Genomic DNA, 21509 nt, shown 5'->3' with positions numbered 1-21509 from the left:
TTTCTTTAACCATTTGTGGGAACTGACTTGAGTGCATAATGATATACAGGAAAACGTGAAAAATGCTTTGTGTATTTGAAAAAAAAAAAGTAAAGTATAAGGCTTGTAATTCTTTATTTTTGTTATTATAAACCAATCCCACAAAAAAAGACAGAAACCAACAATGTGTTAGTCTGTGTTTCTACTTTCTGAATTCCCTACATTGTCTGTGGCTTTCAGCTTAAATCTGATCCGATGAAAATGTGCAGCTGGTCTCAAAAGTACAATTTTTAAAGGCAGTAATTTCATAGAACAGCTAGGCACTGTTGTTTTTCACAAACAGGTGACAAAATATTATCAAATGGGGGTCTGTGGTCTAATTATTGTCAATTTAGGAGTCCTTGTGAAAAAGTTTGAGAAGACTGTTCTAGTACATTGATTTACAAGCAGGGCTACCTGCAACGACTGGAGAAAAGCTCAAATAATAATAGAAATAAAGATTATAATGTGATAAACATATTATATTATATTAAACATTTGTTTTCAAGGGGGAAAGGGGCACAAACGGGACTATAAATTGGTGTGATTTTTATCTGTAACCAGTAAGTTTTACAATTAAGAGTGCATGAAAACTAGTTATCAAAGTCAAAATAGAAACTGGTAAATGTAACACCTGCTGCCACTCACCTACTCTGGGGAGTCTGGACATACCTTCAGAAGCAGCAGGTGAGCGTTTTTAAAACAACTTTTTTGGCGGTTTTCAAACATGGCCGACTGACAGCTTCATCCTTCACCCGGATTTAATGTTGTTAATGCTGGTATGTGAGGTTCAAACAGCTGGCGACGTTTTTTAATATGATGATGTTTAGCAGTAGAAGTATAAAGTTTACCGTCTTCAACATCTTAGTTTAGCATGTCTTAGCATTGTGAAACTGGCACAACAAACGGCCGCACACACAGCTGGTTCCCGCCAGAGGGGCTTTCCAAACTAAAATGGCGGCATTAACTCACCTGTGGAAGATAAGGTGCCACAAAGCTCCTTCATGACTGCCAAGCGGAGTCACGTGGTTGTTTTTGTTTATTTACTTGCTGTGATGCTATAAAGAAGTATTCTGAATTTGTTTTTTTTGTTGTTGTTGTTGTTGCCTCCTGGTGATTTTGAGCTATCTGGTAATTAGTTATTGTGACGCCAGAGGTCTTACATTGAAACTAAAAACAATCTTTTGTCAAGACCCTCATGAAACCATTACAGCATGTTAGCATGCTAACGTTAGCTACTTAGCACCAAAGATGCTCTATAACACAACTGAGACTCGTGGCAGTGCCTTTAGTTTAACATGTATTTGTCATAAACCAAAGTATTGGAAACTTTATTGGAAGTAGTGCTAGAATAAAAATGTGACAGGATCACTGAAGTTTAGGTGAGACACCACAGTCCAACATGATTTTAATATATACATATTACCCATGGACTGTATATAAATATTACCATACATTCATAAAATGTACAAAACAATCTTGAATAATAATCCAAATGTTATCTTTGTTAGCATGTTCCATGTAAAAGTTCAACCTTTTTAAACTGTCCATATTGAATCATATATCGTTTGTTTTCTTAAGCACATTTTGAATAAATCCATGGAAAACAAGATAACGTGGATAAACCGTTCTGTAAATGTCTGGCCATTTGGTATTATCACAATAAAACCAAACAAATCAATCCGACTGTGAAGATCAGTATATATTTAATGGGGAAATATCTCATTTGCATATTTAAAAAAATATATTTTTGTGTTTACTTTCAGCATGTTAAGATTCATTATGATATGGGTAAAGTTGGGGGAAAAAAGCCTATTTGACTGTGGTGTCAAACAATTCATCTTGAGGGGGACGTAAAAGTCTGGGGATCACCAAAGGTTATGACCAACAGACCAAGAGTACCATCCATACAGCCACGGTAGCATGGCTAATAAAATCACATGTACACATGTTGAGTTAACTGTCCAATTGTATTTATTCCACAGTACAGACAATGGTAGAGAGCGCTGGGGGCCCAGGCAGAGGTCAGCCCGATCTGCCTAAACACATATAAACTAGGAGACATCAGTACCTACTGTATCCTGTGTCCCAAAACAACAACAACACATGAGTCAAAATCACTTAGAAGAGTAATTCTGATACTGATGTTGTTAACCAAGTAAACACTGTTCCTCTATCAGTGGTTGTCAGTGTCATAAATGAAAGAATAACACTTTCCAATCAAACCATGTGAGAAATAGGTTATATGGCCGTTTGTATACAGCTGTGAACAGAATACAGAGAAATACTGGAGAAACACTTTATTTTAAAGCCCCCTGTGTAACATTTATTGGCAGTATATTAACACTTGATCAATGGTTTATAACCCTGTTTTGTAGTTGTAATCAGTAATAGTGTGTGTTAATTTATTTGTCAACAACTACTATATAACCCATCCCATGTAGCATCTCTAATGTGTATAAATGCTTTAAAACAAATTACAAAACATAAAAGCATATATATAGATTTCATAACTGTTTATGCACATGTTCACAACATTCACAGGCAGGTTTTAATAATACTTATACATGTATTTCAAAACCCATAAAGAAACTTGATTATAACTTATTACGCAATCAAGTATTAATTAACTGTTTATTATCCGATTCTGGATACTTTATACTGTAGGAAGAGTTAAAAAGTTGTAACAAATAATAAATTTTTAAGTGTCCTTATAATTGCTTCATTAGTGTGTTATAGTGCATTGTAGTTCATTATGTGTTTATATACTGCTTACAAATGCTAAATAAGGGGGTTATGTGTGAATGTGAAACTTTAATCTAATTTCAAACACTGCATATATCCAAAATATATATGAATTATTGCCACACTGTATTCTGACACCTAAAATATGTGTATGTCAAAGACCTACAGTTCTTTAGTAATATAGTTTTATTTCAGGGGAATTGCTTTATTAATGGTTTATAAATCATTTATAGATTTATAAGCCTTAAAAAACAACAGATTTTCAGTTGGCAGATTGTGGAAAAACCTTTATGTGAACTTTAAAACGTTAGTAAATAATCTATTAGAGGAAAAGTTTTGGGAAATATGCACTTTGCTTTATGGCAGAACGTTGGACAAGAAGCTCTATACCGGTCTTTTGACTGTCCATTAAATTTGAAGCAACAGCCAGTTAGCTTAGCTTAGCATAAAGACTGTAAACAGGGGGAAACAGCTAGCCTGCCTTTGTCTGAAGGTAACAGAATCGGCACCTGTAAAACTCGACAATTAACACGCCACATATCTTTTCAAAAACTGGAGTGTAAGAATTGAAATAAGTGGTTTAATTGTGGGTTATGTGCTAAACTATTTCTTAACAAGGACCCAGGCTAGCCGTTTCTAATTATCCCCTGGAAAGAATCTTGGCACATTTCACAAAATGTCAAACTATTAATTTAACGATTAATGAAGCAATTGGTTATAACCTATAACCCCCTTATAATAAAGGGTGCTTTATTAACACAAAAGGTTTTATTGTACGGTGTCAATAACTAAAACCAATACTGGTATTTTAAAGCTGAGCTGAAGAAAAACCTCCGTAGGTCTCTAAGCATTTTACATCTTATCCAAATGTGGCAATAATTATAATAATCTCAAATATAATCAGCCGAATATTTTGATATATATTTCATTAAACAGTGACGACATTGTGGACAACACGGCTGGTTTATCATTGTTAAGCATGAAGGTTAAGTAGCTCCAATCTGACTAGATGACATGCAACAGCTTGTTAAATAGAGCTGCTTTGTTATGGGGTTTCACTTTTCCATGCACGCACTGCTGACTGAAAAACCAGTCTCCAGTTATATTTCAAAGGTTTTGTAAAATACTCCAGTTTGAAAAATAGGTGCAGTAAGTCCTATAAAATGCTCAGCAGTTGACTGTTGTAAAGAGACAGCAGAGGTCAACAGTAGCTCGAATACAAATAGTTTTCACGAGGTGTGAAACACATCTGCAGGTGGTGTGTGTGTATGATTTCAGACTGTGAATTGCCTGCAGCTTGTCTTGTGGTAGATTGTGCCCCTGCTGTGATAGTGGTTCTGCCTGGCTGTGATTGGAACAATAATATTGCACTAGTAAAAACAAAAAACGTCCTGTGTTGGTCCGTAGCCTTAATGACTGCCAGTGCCAAGTGACAAATAAAATGCTACATAGTTCAAATATATTTCACCTGAAATTTCCAGAGTAACATTATGATCTTTAGGTAAATAAATAACTCTCAAACATATAAGTCCTACATATACATCTTTACAGTATGTACATCAACACATCCATGGCTTCTGAACAGTCTCAGAATCCAAATGGGCGAACATTCAACTCAGCAGCTAAACAGCCACAAAGGGGAAAACCTGCCACCCGAAGTACAACAGAAGCTCAACGCAAAAGTCCATGACTTCTTGCAGAATAGCTTATTGTTTGCGATTACAGCGACACGTCTGACCTCTGCTTTTAACTGAAAGCTAAAAACACATCTTCAGTTTTCTGTTGAAGCCACTTTTCTTTCTCAGACATGGGCAATATTATATTAAAAAGGTGGAAACCACCAACAATCAAGATCCAGTCAAAGCAGCAAGTACTGCTCTCAGTACACTTCTCCCCTTCTTACTATAATAAGAGAGTGGATCGTCTAAATCAGGGGTTTTCAAACTGTGTTCTGAAAACCAAGGGTTAGTTAGTTTGTCTAGTCTGATGTACTGATTTGGCTGCTCACCAACACAGTAAGCTGTTGCAGAAGCACCGGTTGTGACACACAGCTCATGGATGTGATCAACTAACGTACTTTAAAACTCAGTCAAATCGTAACACATATTTTTAGATTCAGTGTGAGTTACACTTTCTGAGGATGTCATTATCTCTGCGAAAAAATGCCATAAATCTGCTTATAAATAATAATAAAAAAAGACGCTCCAGAACTCAGACCTGAAGTTTTCTTCAGTATCAAAGTAATCCAGTGACAGGTGTCTGTACATCCATGGGTACACCGCAATAGCTAATTCGGTATAATGGTGCCAATATTGCCAAAATGTAAACAAATTTTAAGCTATTAAAAAAACAGGGCTCAAGTTGCAATAGCAACATTTTATTTCCTGTTTACATCTCCCAAAGCATTATGGGAACTGTAGCTCCAAACCTTGGAGTATGATTATCTGCCAAACAGAAGTAAGACAAACAATAATAACAGGAGAATAGGGGAAAGGGGCTGTTGGCGGTACGCAGTTGTCTCAAATGTGTCTGAGGGAGGACCGACTTTTATAAAGACTTTGAAAACCCCTGGTCTAAATACTTCTCTAGAAATGTCTACTGATTGGCACATTTACTTTTTTCATATCCTGACAAAATGTACATGCGCTTACCTGCACATACAGTTCACCCTGAAAGTAATAAAAAGTGTCACGCCCCTTCAGCGGTGCAGACACATAGCAACATGACATGGTAACTACAGTATATTTTCACCATAAACTAGTGCAAAAGAACAACAATGAGGTTATACAGTTGATTAACTACAGTATTAGAGAACGAGTTTGGCTTTTGTGGTGGGTTGAAGAAATTGCTGATCACACAGAGAGTGGAAACAGACACTCTTGTGTTGTGTGTGGAAGCTGGGCATTAAATAACAGCATAGTAACATGAAGTGAACAAGAGGTACAACTGTTCTGCACATCCTTGCTCCAAAAGCTTTCATTGGTTTAAAGGATAGGTTCACTATCTTTAAACTCTGCCTTTTAAACAACGGTCCGATGCCCATTTGAACACTGAAACAGATTTTGTTTGCTGTAATCATTCCTCCCATTCATACTAGCTTTTTAAAGATCCCTTTTAATGTGCTTCCACTGTAGATGAGGACTAAGGGTTGTCAAATTTTAGCGCAGAGTCAAAAATTTAAGATTTTTAGCACATGTAGTTTGCCGGTAACGTGTTGTTTTAGATTGAAACTTTATTAATAAATAAGAAGAAAAATAAATTGGGTTCTGCTGTAGATCTCCGAACCTGTTTAAAGGAGAGTGGGGTACAGTTTGTCACAAGTGACGTCATTCAGCTGCATTATTCTTTACAGGTATAATAACAGTTATTAGGGCAGGTAATAAAGCAATCATGATATTTTTTCCTCAATAACAATAAACAATAAATGTTTAATAAATGTTTGATTTTATTTTTTTGAATCACATACAAACTAGCAGTTCATTTGGTTAAAGACTGAAAAAAAGATTTTACTTAATCTTACCCATTCATGTACCTCAGATTTGTTATGTGATCCACAGTCTGGCAAGTGTTCTGGCATGTTCTGGCCATTAAGAAAAGTTTAACACCACAATTAACCATCTGGTTTCTTCATCTTTCACATAGGAGCAAAAATCAGCCTTCAAAACATTTATTGCCATAATTATCAAACGTATATGATTTTTTAAAAACCATTTTTTTGCCATATATCACAATATATATTTAACGTCAGTAATGGTGTTAGATAAGAGCTGCTGTCATTTAGCATTGGAAAAACATTTAGAAAAGACGATGGTCACTGAGGACATTTAGTGCTACATTTAACTTATTCACCACCTTCCCAAAACTCACAACGAGTTGAGCGCTAACATTGTTTCAAAGCAGCTCACTGACGAGGCTGCCTGCAGATGTGTCCGCAGATGTTTTTTGTTTATCGGCCCTGTGAGTGCAGGTATTGGCCAATGCCGATATCTGGCATCTATCTAATTTGGACAGAGATTTGAAGACAGGAGCTACTTTTGCTATAGAAGCACTATAGAAACTTTTGTGTCTTAAAAAAGTATATCAATTGTGTTTTTTCACTCTGTTTCAAGGGAACTATAGATGTTAGTCGTCAGCATCGGCAATGATGAAAGGGCTGTTCTATCAAAATAAAATGGACTTAGGTGGAGCCTTGGGGTACACCATGGCAGACAGCAGCAGAAGAGGATTTTAACGGATCCTGATCTATGCTGTAGATACAATATAAGTGTTCTAAGAGCTTGACCCAACTACTACATGTTTGAGACCATCCAAGAGTATCAATACTTAGTCATTCCTCACCCTTAGCAGAGCAAATTCAGTACTGCACCCTGAAACGGGACTGGAATTTGCCAAAAAGTTTGTTTTGATCAAACAAAAAACAACTAAAAAGTCTGTAAGATTTAACTAACATAGACTGCTGAACCTTCACATTAGTTTCAAATAAAATTTTCAAGACATTTTTTGCACAAAACGAGGACTGTGACATTTGGTCCCTTAACATTGGAATCGCATCTAAATCTATTAATGGCCAGTATGAGTTACAGCAAGCAAAAACTGTTCATGATAATTTAAGCATCTGACTATCGTTTTAAGACAGACTTAAAATTTGTGAACTTGTCCTTTTAATGAACAAGGGTGGCATCAGCACAGGAAAATCTGACTATTTTGTGCACATCTTTTGTGTTTTCGGATCGGAGATGTGAGGTGACTGCTTCTTCTACCTCCCCTTTGTATGAAAACACACAGTTCAGTAGACAGAAGCAACAAATGTTTGCTCTCACGAGGGCACCTCAGAAAAGATCAATCCAGTCATCATTTCCAGGCCATTCTTCAGTCCATTTGGTAAAAACACTGAAAGATTAACAGGTTTCTGTAAGTGAAAGCTATGTGGAAATACTTCCTCTGTCCCTCCCAGGGTCCAGCGTGAAATGAAACAGGTCCGTCCTGTACCATATCCTACGAGCAAAAAGAGCAATAAATCAGGGAACACCACGCAAGTGTCTCCCAGCAGCAGCACATGTGGGAAACAGAACACCGCCAACAGGTGAATCAGAGGTATTGCAAGCAGATGAATATATAAAGGGATTGTTGCTGTGGACTGTACAGAGTTTCAGTTGTTGCTTTAATGCTGCATGCCCTATTGTTCTGCTTTCTGTTCCATCTGTGGAGCAAGTGTCTTTGTTGGATATTAAGGCCTTGGATGGCCCAGAGGCCACACTGAAAGGGATAATTCTACAGAGTCACAAACGTTGGAATGAAAACTGGACTAGCAACCTGCATTATGTATTTAAATATATGTAGCATGTCAGTGATGAACACGTGTGTTCTGGGACTTACACAGTTCTTTCATCTGTGATGCAATATATTTTATGATTTCAAATCAGGATAGGTTTGCCCAAATTACACAAAAAGTACATTTTGTCACTAACTCCACTGGTATGTAGCCATGTGGACAGTTTGGTTTTAGATTTATGTCCTTACCTCAATACAGTAGAGGTGAATGGGTGCTCACTTGCCTGGATCAGATCAGGCCAATCACAAGCATGTATTTAATATGGTCAGGTTTGATACAATGACTGTATAGAGGAGCGTGACCTTGTTGGCCATAGGGTTAGGTATCGTTTCAATTTAATTGTTTCTGATTCCGAGTCTACTTATCGAATCCGGTTCTTATCTAATTGTTGTGATTCCTTCACCACAAGTCTCGTCTACGCTCAGTGACCTTCATCCACTTCCTCCTTGCTCATCTTCCCCTTCATGGCTAAAGTGAAAGGATACTCTGTACAAGAGGGGCGTCTCTGGGGACTCCTCTCTAAGAAAAATATATATTTTAGACTTAATTCGTTTCCCTTTCCCTTCTTGTGTTGACTCGGGTAAAAGAAAAGTCTCAGAAATCAGTAGGATTTATCCTCTGAATATTAAATTCTCATGTACTGTATTGGGGTTGAGGCAGTAATTTCAGATAGATCAAACGCTGGACAAATAAACTCAAAACAATCTGCATGGCTAGATATCCCTAGAGGTAAGTGAGACAATACGTGTCTTTATTTTAACTGAATGAACTGGCTCTTTAAGAAGGTTAACCTTTGTTACCTTATCTCCTCTCTCCATCCTTTATGTTATTGCCAGTCATTGCTGGGTAGAGTGTTGTTTGAAGCAAGTATTCGCTCAGCTGACAGTGGGAAAGAAACAGAAGTGAAAGCCATTGGCTCTTTGCCATGGCTGCCAATCAACTTGGCCTCGAACCCGTGCTTGACTGTTTGAAGATGAATCTGGCTCTGCAGTTTGTCCTGAGCTCATGAGTGTGAATACCAGGACGGCGTATTGTGTACGTGTGTGCGGAAAGGGGAAGTGGAGGGGCGTCCCGTTATACGAGATCAGTTTAAGGCTTACAATATTTCATTTAATCCTTCCTTGTCATTTTTTTAATAGTTAGTGATGTATCCTATAAAAGTTTTACTGTAAAAGTCATGCTACAGAATTGTCTTTAGTTTGCTGGATCTCACTTGGCCTGATTAGTCCACTCCTCCTGGACATATCCTTCTCATTCCCTCCTTTCCCTATTCCCTTACAATCAATCAAGTGTGTTTTTATGCTACATCCCTCCCGTACCCATTTAATATCTAAAACCCCAACCCTCCATCCACTTCTTCTTCTTCTACCCTTCTCTCTTTGTCCAGTCCAGAGATCATGATGGTTCAGACCAGGTCCTTTAACACCACAACCATTATGAACCTTATTTTGGGCCGAGTAACCCTCCACTGCCCTCCTTGGTGCTCCCGCTGCGGCCCCAGCACCCTGCAGCTATACTCATACTCCTCTGGGTTGGTGCCCCGACCCCCCGCTCCCGCTCCACCTCGCACTGGCTGAGCGTACGCTCAGTCCGCCCTGGTTGGTTGGGAGAGGCCGGCCCCGCCCCTCCGGGCTGCTGAGACGAGATGGTGCGAAAGATGTGATTACGCTTGCGAAGGAACTCTCCACCAGCTGCACCCAACCCAAAGCTGCCCTTACGGAGGACCATGCGGGTGCTGGCTGACTTGGCAGGGCGAGACCTCTGGTTGTACTCCAGCTGGGACAGGTGGGAAGCGTAGCCATCCGAGATGAACTGGAAGAGATGTCAGGTCAGTCAAATTTAGTTTCCTAACCCGCTAGAAAATCCTCTGATAGAGACAGAGCTCAAACACACACACACACACAAACACAACAATAATAAAACCTTTAAGAAAAAGCTTATAAAACAACACATTGTTAAAGATTAAACTAGTGGATTTCAATTTGTTTGGCTTGTGGCTTGTTACAAAAAAGCAGTGTCTAGTTGGGGCTTCTTTTCACATTTGAGATTAGCAGTTCCACTTAAAAGACATTTCCCCTCTAAACTTTTTCATTTAAAATAACTGTTCATGTGAATATTTCACAAAAAACAGCAGGTTCTGTATCAGATTTTGTTATTTTTTCCTCTCCCATAAATCATGTGGAAGGGCCCAACACCTAAGTTGGAAACTACTGCATTAAACTAAGTATATAAAGTCGTTGAAACTAGCTAACTATTTATAAAGTCCTTAAACAAGCTGACTGGATATAAAGTCGTTAAACTAGCTAACTGTGTAAAGTTGTTAAAACTAGCTAACTGTCTGTAAAGTTGTTAAAACTAGCTAACTGTATAAAGTGGTTAAAACTAGCTAACTGTATATAAAGTAATTAAACTAGCTAACTATTTATAAAGTCCTTAAACAAGCTGACTGGAGATAAAGTCGTTAAACTAGCTAACTATTTATAAAGTCCTTAAACAAGCTGACTGGATATAAAGTCGTTAAACTAGCTAACTGTATAAAGTAGTTAAAACTAGCTAACTGTATATAAAGTAATTAAACTAGCTAACTATTTATAAAGTCCTTAAACAAGCTGACTGGAGATAAAGTCGTTAAACTAGCTAACTATTTATAAAGTCCTTAAACAAGCTGACTGGATATAAAGTCGTTAAACTAGCTAACTGTATAAAGTAGTTAAAACTAGCTAACTGTATATAAAGTAATTAAACTAGCTAACTATTTATAAAGTCCTTAAACAAGCTGACTGGAGATAAAGTCGTTAAACTAGCTAACTATTTATAAAGTCCTTAAACAAGCTGACTGGATATAAAGTCGTTAAACTAGCTAACTGTATAAAGTAGTTAAAACTAGCTAACTGTATATAAAGTAATTAAACTAGCTAACTATTTATAAAGTCCTTAAACAAGCTGACTGGAGATAAAGTCGTTAAACTAGCTAACTATTTATAAAGTCCTTAAACAAGCTGACTGGATATAAAGTCGTTAAACTAGCTAACTGTATAAAGTAGTTAAAACTAGCTAACTGTATATAAAGTAATTAAACTAGCTAACTATTTATAAAGTCCTTAAACAAGCTGACTGGAGATAAAGTCGTTAAACTAGCTAACTGTGTAAAGTTGTTAAAACTAGCTAACTGTAAAGTTGTTAAAACTAGCTAACTGTTTGTAAAGTTGTTAAAACTAGCTAACTGTATAAAGTGGTTAAAACTAGCTAACTGTATATAAAGTCCTTAAACAAGCTGACTGGAGATAAAGTCGTTAAACTAGCTAACTGTGTAAAGTTGTTAAAACTAGCTAACTGTGTAAAGTTGTTAAAACTAGCTAACTGTTTGTAAAGTTGTTAAAACTAGCTAACTGTATAAAGTGGTTAAAACTAGCTAACTGTATATAATCGCTAAACTAGCTAAATAAAGTCGTTAAAACTAGCTAACTGTAAATAAAGTTGTTAAAACTAGCTAACTATATATGAAGTTGTTAAAAACTCGCTAACTGTAAATAAAGTTGTTAAAACTAGCTAACTATATATGAAGTCGTTAAAACTAGCTAACTGTAAATAAAGTCATTAAAACTAGCTAACTGTAAATAAAGTCGTTAAAACTAGCTAACTGTAAATAAAGTTGTTAAAACTAGCTAAATGTATAAAGTTGTTAAAACTAGCTAAATGTATAAAGTCGTTAAATCTAGCTAACTAAATAAAGTTGTTAAAACTAGCTAACTGTAAATAAAGTTGTTAAAACTAGCTAACTATATATAAAGTCGTTAAAACTAGCTAACTGTAAATAAAGTCGTTAAAACTAGCTAACTGTATAATTCTACTCATAAATATGTAATATGTAACCATATATTAACATCGTTGTTGTGGTACTGTTATTAAATACTTCTTCCACCAGCACCTTACTTACCCCACGCTTTCATAGGAAACCTGCATTCTGAGTTTCAGTACAATTTGGTATTGTGATAGATTTAAAGTTGGTCTATCCAATAAAGCAGATGGTTAAAATGTTGATAATGTTGAACTAACAAGCAGTGATTCATTGCATGGACTGCACAGAACAACACGAATGTGCCTTATCTGTCTGATGGGGTGTAATGCAGAAAATTTAGGCACAACAATCATGATTTATTCCATACCTGACACTGGTGCTGCATTTTCTTCGTGGGCCTTCCCACTATGTAGATATGGGACGGAGGCAGGCCAATAGAAGAGTACACAGAGATGTCCTTGGTGGAGCCGTAGGCTGCAAAGATCCTCATGTGAGCCTAATCAAAGAGGGAAGTGCAGTTTTAGAGATTTCAAGGATTTCTTTATCATAACGCCGCCTCAGACTGAAACCGGCCTTCTTTACCTCGTTGATGAGGGATTTGAGGAAGTTGGCCTTGTGTCGGAGCGGGTCGTGAACCAGCCCATCGCAGAAGGAGACGACGCCATGAGGAAAGTTATGCTGAGAGAGCCAGGCCACCACACGCTGCTTCTGCATGTCAGGACGACCCGTTACGTATACTATCAAATAGCCCAAGTCCTGCCAGTATCTGCAAGAAATAACAGAATAAACAGAGAACAGCTTTAGTTCAGGCTGAGCACTGAAGTGGAAAATGCTTCAGCTGATTGGCATCAGTGGTTTTGTTAATGCTTCACCATCACTGGCTCATTTACAGCTGTGTGGCTACCAGCCGAGTGGTAACAAATTCATGCATTATAATTTGACGTTTTTCACTATTACTCTGCTGATACGCTCATGCCGACGCTGTTTGCTGTCGCAGCTCCCTTCACTTCACCAACCTCATCCTTGTGCTATATTTTTAGCATTGTTCATTTAGCTAAGATTTAACGTTCAATTTTAACTGTGCAAGTTACTTGGAGGAGAGTGCATGCTGAAAAGCAGAAGGTTACGAACAAATAAAACATTAAAGACAAAGATGCAATGCCCCCTCCATGCTGCACAAACAGAAAATGCATTAACAAATAGAATTAAATAAATAAATGTGCAATAAAATATAAAAAAGGAAATAAAAATACAACTAAAGGAAGAAATAAAAAAGGAAACCTACATTATATTTGCAAGGAAGACATACAGTATCTCTCTATATACATACAAAAATATAACATGAAATGTAGCAAAGACTGAGGGAGCTGCAGCAGCTACAGTTGAATATGTGATCGAGATAATCTGTTCATACCTTTATATTGAGTTGTGGGTGTGATCCTTACCTCACCACATCCACAGCTCCAGCTCGAACCTTTGGGTCGCTGCCCATTATAGACACACTGGCAGCAAATGACCCGTCAATACTAAAAACAACAAACTCTGTTCCACGCGGGACGATACTTAGATAGCTGTCTGCAAATGTGTGGTCACCCCTGTGAGAGAAACAGCAGAGAAAGATGGAAGAGAAACGTTAGTGTGAGATGTAAAATTAGAATAGAAGTGTTTTCTTTACATGAAATTACAATAACTTAGCATACCTGACCACCATTTTGACAGGATACACCCCGATACCAAGCTTTTTGCCGTCAGGGATTACATAAGAGACACGTCCACTGCTGTTGGTGAGCTCCGTGTGAAAGTACACCCACTCTCCAGAGGGAGGCTGGGTCATGATGTGGATGTCAATCTGCAGGAAAATAACACAAAGATCTTTTAAACACTGTTTGACCTTAATGACACAGATGGTGACACGATTACATAACTCCTCCCTTCATTCTTTTTTGGTACATCACAGCTGGACGTCGTCATTACCTTCTCTCCAGTAAGGGTGACCATGTCCAGAGGGCCGTACATGAAACGTCCCGTCACCATCTGGGCCCCGTCCTCCGTGAACACAGCGTCATTCACACGGTGGTTAGCCGTCACATTCTGACACACAAGGGGACAGAAGATGACATCAGAGTCTCGTCCTACTTATTTCAGTTGTTATCATGTTATCAGCTCAAGGGTGTAATTTCCAACGGGATTTGGGGGGGATGTCCTACTTACTGTGCAGCTGCCAAAATCCAGATGTGAACATGTAAAACTGAGCAATAAGCTCAGCAATTAAGCTTTAATAACAGTAGAAAGTCATTTTCTTTGCCCTGGGTTCTGGCTCTAAGGCAATAAGCTTGACTGTCTTATCCTCCTGTGGGACTGTTTTGAGGCTGTATGCAGAATTATTAGCAAAATGTACCAAAGTATCAGAAGTAAAAATACTTAATCTAGAGAAAAGGCTGACATTGATATTAAATATTGATAGATTAATACAGATTTTTTTACATTTAACTGCTGTAGCTGCTGGAGATGGATCAACTACATTATAAAAATTTTAATTATTAATGAGAGAGGAAAGAAGAAAAAAGTTTGCTACACAAATCGGTATTAATCTTTTAGTTTTCTCTAATATTTACTTTTTTTGTGAATGTTGGATAATTTTACGTCTTTGGGCAATAAATCATGTGAGAAGCTTAGAAGTAAAATCACTCTTTGGTTTAACTGCAAACAACATAAAACATTGCAAAATAAATACACTGCACTAAAAAGTACTAATATATTCCTCTGAAAGGAAGTGAAGTCGAAATAGTATACTCAAGTAAAGTATAAGTATCTTAAATTTGTACTTAAGTACAGTACTGGCAGTATGCAACCAGAGAAGAAGATTGCAGACATTCCTCAAGGCTGAAAAAAGTACCTGCTCCTCTGAAACAAAACCCCTTGAATCAGTTTTACATTAACATTTTACTAATGTACTAATTGTTAAAAATGTCCATATTTGAAATGGAAGTATCGTGCCTAAACCACAATCAATTAAAAAACAATTTTTATATAAATTTCTGCATTTCACTTCTGTCAAAGACATTTGCTGTAGGAAATGCACTTAAAAACAAAAAGGAGCTCTTACCCTAATTTTAACATGAGTCCTCTTGCGGAGCCACTTCTCACGAGGTTTGGACGGAGTGAATTCAGACACTTCTTTACCATCCAGCTCCAAGATACTGGAGTTCTCATGTCTCATCACCTAGGGAAGAAGAGTTCTTTTAAATAAATAGTCCGAAACCAGATTCATACATCAAGAAGTAAATGGTTACTGTAGGCTTAAGTTTCACAGCCATCCTGATCTTCATCCTAGACCGGATGCTTCTGCTTCCCTCAGCAAAGTTAACATGATGTTTCAGATTTTATTTTGCTGCTAAAGTAAGGTCCTTTCTCTACATCTTTGTCTGTATGTTTTGGTTAACCACAACAATGAAAATAAATGTACATTTAATTAATTAAAACTTATGATACATTGCTGTAGCATCATGAAAGGCTATACTGTGCCTTTGGCTGAAGCGTGCAGTTCTTCCATTTTACTCAACAAGGTTAACTGTAGCTGGAGCTGAATGTTCAGTATGAACAAAAAACTACAAAAATGAGTAGAATAACACAAAGTACATGCTGATTATAATACAATTTCGTTTTGTTATATCTGTTGATGGCGCTAGACGAAAGAGTTTTTGAAATTCATCCTGAGGGAATCACAAATGTCTGCACCAAAATTCATTGCAAAATATCCAGTATCCATTTGTTGTTCAATAAAAAACAAAAATGTCAACTTGCTGGTGGTGCTAAAGTAAGTAAGTCAGTTGGATTCATCATATGGGATGCCTGTACAAAAATTTGAGCCAATGGCTAGTCCTCAAATTAAACATTTTTAAAATAAAATTATGACCTGCTTGGCTACCTGAAAAGTCAGAGGATCTCCAAAGACGTTAGGATTCAACCTCTGAGCTATATTATATATTTTTGCCAGTCCATCCAATACTTGTTGAGATATTTCAGTCTGGACCAGAGTGGTTGATCCCCATCGTTAGAGCCACACCACTAGCATGGCTAATAATACACTTTCATTTTAAAAATAAGATTAAATAAAAGTATCATTATTATTATTAATAGAAAGACTATGAACCTGTCGGAGTAAGAAAGAGACGACGTCTGTAGACTCCCAGTAGGAGGCATGGAAGAGATGAGGCAGAGCCACTGTGGGAAACGCTGTCAGAGCATCAGGACAGTACAGGGCGTAGTCCATCCTCTTACTGCCCCACCACCGAGAAGCAACTACAGCGGGGAGGGAACGAGGAAAAGGTGGAGAAAAATAAGAGAGACAGAGTGAGTTTAGAAATCAGTGCATACAGTACCTTGATCGTAGTTTTTGGTCCACTGTAGATCTACATTCTGCTCATGTAAGAGATGAACAGTTCAGGGTTATCGTTAAGAGGTTTGGAACGAAAACTCAGACTCACTGAGAACCAAGTCTGGTAGTCTTGCAAAGGAAAGCACAGAAGTGGTTCTCGTGAAACTGAGCTTTAAGAGAAGTCGCATAAGAAGGATAAATTTTTGGAAACTACTGAGGAGGACTATCTGAGAGAGGAAGATGCCAGAGGAGGAAGGAAAGAACACAGGGAATGAGGATGGAGCCTAGCATCCTTCCCTCATGTCCTCTTACTACAGCTCCCAGGGTACCTTGCTCTATGTTCTTCAGCACCCCGTGTGACAGGGGCGCCGAGCGGATGTCTGTGATGTGAGACGTGACATCGGTGAGGTCAGAGGTCATGTCAGAGCTAACGTTCGAGCTCAGCTCAGATTCCACACCGTTGGGTTTGGGGAACACCTGGTGGATTTTCTGGCGCGACCGCAGGGACGAGCTCCGAGAGACAAATCTATTGTAGGGTAGAGCCAGCTGGGACAACAGACTGGACCTTTTAGAGGGGCTGACTTCATGTTTGTGTGCTGAGGGAGTGTTTGGAGGGAGGAGATGAGAATGTCAACACATACATTGTGAGCTTATACACCAGAACTTAGTTCAGAGACAGGAGGTTAGAGGTCAACTCACTCGTGGCGATGTTGGAGGCGGTGTAAGAGTCAGCTAAGCCTGACACCTGGCTGGCAATGCTGGCCTCGCTGGCCCTGCGGTTGAAACGAAGGTGAGGGACCCCTGGTGACGTCGACGGTGGGTACTGGCCGTCCACAAAAACATGCGAGTGAAGAGCATCTGCTGCAGAGACAGAAGAGAGAAGTCAGAGTCACATTCTTCGCTGCAAAGATTAACAATTAATGATATAGTGATTCAAGGAAAATTCCAGTTAATTCCAATTTTGGTTTTATTTCCATAGCTTTGGCGACATTTCTTCAGACGGCTGTTCCAAATACAGGCAGCGGGACTTGAGCGATTAAAACAAATAAAAGCCCGGGCTATTAACTGAAGTTTTACAGTAGGTTTAGTTGTTTCCTTCTGTTTTCAGTCTTTATGATAAAACATTTTGTACTCCTTAACTTGGTGAGTACAATGATCTCCTAACTGATAGAAATGATGGTCAAAACTATGTAAATAAGGCCCCATCCATTTCATTTTAAAACGGAAACCTTTTTGCTACGTTTGAACCTCTCGTCCAAACTAAAACGGCGAAAACGAAATGGAGTATTTTTTTTTAAAACGCTTTAGTGCGGACGGGCAAAGACGGAGGACTTTAGAAACGATGACGCAGGCGCTCCCGTTTGGCTCTCTGATTGGATCTCATAAGTCATGCAAAGTAGAAACATGATGCTTCTGACAAACGTTTATGATTTGGTGTTTTTATTAAAATATTTTGTATCGTGCAAATAACACTTTCAGCCTACACTTGTATTGTGCATGTCGCCGTTTACTTTGCGATGACTCCCAGACTCCCGTGTTACTTTCAGTCCCAGCTCGTTATTGCTCCATGAAAAAAAAATCTGGTGTGGTTCTTCGTCTGTATTTCTTTATTCTTTTACAAAATCTTCCTTAACTATGGAATAGACCATCTGCTTCATGTTGACACAGGCACGGGCATGCCCAGTGTACCTGAGCGACCACTCGATGTGCGTTTTAATGTAGACGGAGATTGTATTCGTTTTAAAACTCCATTTTTAAACTAAAACGGAGTAGTGTGGATGGGGCCTGAGACTCAGGTTGTAATATTCCAGAAAAAAAATGCAAAAGGGATAACAGATACGAAACGATTACACACTCTCTGTGAGGAGCTGCGAGCTCTGCCAGTTGAGGACGGGAACAGGGATGGAGGTCTCGTTGACGTCGCTCCCCTGCGAGCGGTGGGATGCTGCACCACCAGACTCCATCAGCAGCTGAGGGTTACTCTGCATGATCTCAACTAGGAAGGCAGATGAAGAGAAGAAGAAAGAGATACAAAACATGGATTACACCTATAAACAACAATGACTCACCTACATGTAGTACAGTACAGGAAAAAGTAAAACTGCAGTAAAATATTTTGTGACGTATGTTGGTGAACCAAGCGGCAACCTACAGGTCTGAAAAGTGAAGCCAATGCAGAAGTGCATTACACCTGAATTATTTCTAAAGGCCAGCAGGGGGCGACTCCACTGGTTACAAAAAGAAGTAAGATTGTATAAATAAGAAAATGAGACTGCTTCTCAGCTGATTTATTACCTCAGTAAACACTTCCCTAATGAGTTTATGGTCCCAGTCGCTAGTTTCAAGTCTTCTTCAACACAGCATGATGTTCGTTTAGTAAATTACGGTTCCATTTAGAGGAAAATAGACCATAAAACAGGGGATGCTTTAGGGCTGGGCTACCTTGGGATTGACAAGTCACTACCACGATGACCTGTCAATCAGGATAGAGGCGAATTGTATCTGCTGCTCTTTGTACATTTTACTTTGTACAGGTTTTTTGTTGCCATCGGTATTTCTGTCTCAGAGCTTTGACCCTTTCACTTGTGTGTTTTCACTTCTTGAAAGTTAACTGTAAAATTTAGTCGCCTAAAAATGTTTTGTTGAGCAGTCGCTTGTACTAAAAGCCACTCTTAGCTGTTCTTTTTTTCCCCAGTAAGTACGTTTTGCCTGTTAAAGCCAAATTTAGCATCCCAATTAATATCACTGTTAACGTGAAAACGGATGAGGCCAACTAGCTCCACCCTCTTGTCCAAATGGTTACTTTTGGTTCCAGAAGAATCAAGATAGTGACGGCCAAAAAGGCTTTTATGCATTTTTTCCCCACACATTTTTATTTTTTATTTTACAGTTTTACACAGTCCATGATGTGTACTCACCCAAGACAGCTGAGTGCCCATCACCCAGAGGAAAGCGCTGGTAGCGAGGGACACTAAAGGGAGGCAGCAGGTGGAACCGCTTGTCCAGGAGAGGCTCGAGGCGGGAGGCCGAGGGATCCGCGGGATGAAACAGGTTGTGAACCTGCTGACAGGCTGGACGTAGAGCGGACACTGGGGAGGAAGCAAAATGAGAGATAAAGAGAGCGCAAAAAGGTTCAAAATGGGGAAGATAAACTAGTTATCAAGAACAAACTAACCCACAGTTTAATAAAGAATAACTTCTTTCTCTGGTTGAAAGATTCAAGTCTCTTGTGCCTGTAACTACACGGTGTACTGACCCAGCCTAAAGTACACTTCTACATCACTGCAGCCATAAGATAAAATTAAACCGCTGGACACGAGTTAGTGTGACCAGATGTCCCGAAAAATCCGGGACAGTCCCGAATTACGAGCAGTTGTCCCGACTCCTTTCCGGTTTGTCCCGAAAATTAGACTTAACATAAGTTTTGATTATAGCCTAATGAAACATTAAATAGTGATCGTTGTGTGGTTCTCAGGCTCCAGCAGGGGTTGCAGCTTATCTGTACGTTGTGTCAACAGCGTTGTTATAGCCACAAAGTAACACTCGTGCTCTTTTCCCATTTTTCTACGAGGGTTCAGGGTTTAGGGTGGAGATTGGGCCGAACTGTCTGTATGCTGTGTACAGAGGCTTTTTACAGCTTTTTCACTGAAAACAGCTGCCTGCTGCTGCTGGGAACGAGGCTGATATGAGCAGTGAGACTGAAACAACGCAAGTTGTGGGCTGGGGAACTCCAGGTCCGGATGATTACTTACAATAAATAGATCAAGAAATGTATAAGAATAAGATAAACGTTAGTATGCTAAGAATATTAAAACTTCTGTATGTGACTTTTGATGCCAAACAAACTTTGTATTGTAAGAAGAGGAGGAATAAAAAGCTGCAACTTGATAAAAAACAAACATCTTTTGTGTTGTTTTGTTGGTGGTAATTGAAATTAATGGCGGAGAAAACTAAGAAATGAAAAGAGAGGCAATAAATGAAACATTCTGTGAACAGCTTTAATCATATCTAACTGTAAATTGATCCAGATGTTAACCCAACAGCTGCAGGTCAGTAAACTTTCTCCTTCAAACCCAAAGGACGCACAATACAGGCAGATTCGTGCCTGCGTGAGCTCTGACTTCAATCACGTATTTGTCTTTTCTCAGCCAAAACATTTTCAGCCTTTGAGATCAGAAACATGACCTCTGACCCCTGACACCTGCTTTGCAGCTGCTGGAGACATGTATCTCACGCAGGAGGCTACAAATAACCACTTCCTGCTCATCGGGCAAAAGGAAAATCATTAGAAAAAGAAAGCCTACAGCATATGAATAATCAGATACACGAGGAACATCCTAATAAACCAAAAGAGAACTGACACAAAAGGAGAAAACATTCCTCACCATCTAACGAGGGCACCACTGTCTTCCTCAGCGCGAGCACCAACCCCAGAGGAGAGCCGAAGAGGAAGAAGTCAGTCACCTCAAAGTCAAACTTTCCTAAGGAGCCTCCTTCCAGCATGGTGCTGTTGCTGGAGCGTCTTGATCCGGGCTCCCCGAGGAGCACACTGGAGTGAAGGCTGCTCAGAGACAAAACATTCACACAACTTGTTTTAATTTTGTTAATAAAACTAACGGAAAGAATTCGTTGACGACCCATTTCTCAAGGACAAAAAACTAAATAAAAAGTAACCTCTGAAAACGAGAAGCACGATGAAGTAGGTTACATTTTTCATCAACTAAATCAAATAAAAACTAAGCTATAGTGTGAAAGTACATAAATAAATATATAAATATATATATATATATATATATATATATTCAATTCAATTTTATTTATATAGCGCCAAATCACAACAACAGTTATCTCACAGCGCTTTTCATAAAAGAGCAGGTCTAGACCGTACTCTGTGATGATATTTACAGAAGCCCAACAGTTCCCACCAAGAGCAAGCACTAGGCGACAGAGGCAAGGAAAAACTTCCTTTTAAGAGGCAGAAACCTCGAGCAGAACCATGGCTCAGGGTGGGCGGCCATCTGCCTCGACCGGTTGGGGTGAGAGAGAGAGAGAGAGAGAGAAAGGGAGGTAAGGAGAGAGAGAGGGGAGGGAGGCAGCCTACACAATATACACACAGAGGTACAGACAGCGAAGGTAATGTTGCTATAAACTAAATGAAAAATGGTACAGATATTTATAATAGTGTTAATGGTAACCATCGTAATGTTAATGATTATAATAACAATAATAACAATAAG

The 21509-nt window shown here is 38.7% G+C and overlaps 1 protein-coding gene and 1 long non-coding RNA gene across 5 annotated transcripts in view; one reads left to right on the top strand and one right to left on the bottom strand.

Annotated features, from left to right (window-relative positions):
• The first annotated feature begins 623 nt into the window (after positions 1-623).
• The window catches only part of LOC123981653, a 36272-nt gene continuing 15386 nt past the window's right edge, over positions 624-21509 (top strand). The window contains exons 1-2 of the long non-coding RNA XR_006827805.1: positions 624-705; positions 9483-9923. This is a non-coding gene — a long non-coding RNA (uncharacterized LOC123981653). The remainder of the gene's footprint in view (positions 706-9482; positions 9924-21509) is intronic.
• Positions 1970-21509, bottom strand: part of LOC123981649 (membrane-associated phosphatidylinositol transfer protein 2-like) — a 72092-nt gene continuing 52552 nt past the window's right edge. For 2 of the 4 annotated variants that reach the window (XM_046066655.1, XM_046066657.1), the window contains 12 exons: positions 20658-20833; positions 19191-19361; positions 18128-18268; positions 16972-17133; positions 16048-16196; positions 15001-15117; positions 13869-13985; positions 13595-13743; positions 13340-13489; positions 12477-12660; positions 12262-12390; positions 1970-9907 (listed from right to left, as the gene is read on the bottom strand). In XM_046066655.1, the coding sequence (XP_045922611.1) occupies positions 9539-9907; positions 12262-12390; positions 12477-12660; positions 13340-13489; positions 13595-13743; positions 13869-13985; positions 15001-15117; positions 16048-16196; positions 16972-17133; positions 18128-18268; positions 19191-19361; positions 20658-20833 (2014 nt within the window). In that variant the 3' untranslated portion in view covers positions 1970-9538. Of the gene's footprint in view, positions 9908-12261; positions 12391-12476; positions 12661-13339; positions 13490-13594; positions 13744-13868; positions 13986-15000; positions 15118-16047; positions 16197-16601; positions 16869-16971; positions 17134-18127; positions 18269-19190; positions 19362-20657; positions 20834-21509 lie in introns of all 4 variants that reach the window. The other 2 variants (XM_046066659.1, XM_046066658.1) reach the window with 2 other exon arrangements.

The sequence above is a fragment of the Micropterus dolomieu genome, linkage group LG13 (genome assembly GCF_021292245.1).
Source record: "Micropterus dolomieu isolate WLL.071019.BEF.003 ecotype Adirondacks linkage group LG13, ASM2129224v1, whole genome shotgun sequence".
Taxonomy (NCBI): domain Eukaryota; kingdom Metazoa; phylum Chordata; class Actinopteri; order Centrarchiformes; family Centrarchidae; genus Micropterus; species Micropterus dolomieu.
The sequence above is the reverse complement of the archived record's forward strand: the minus strand, read 5'-3'. Positions and strand labels throughout refer to the sequence as shown.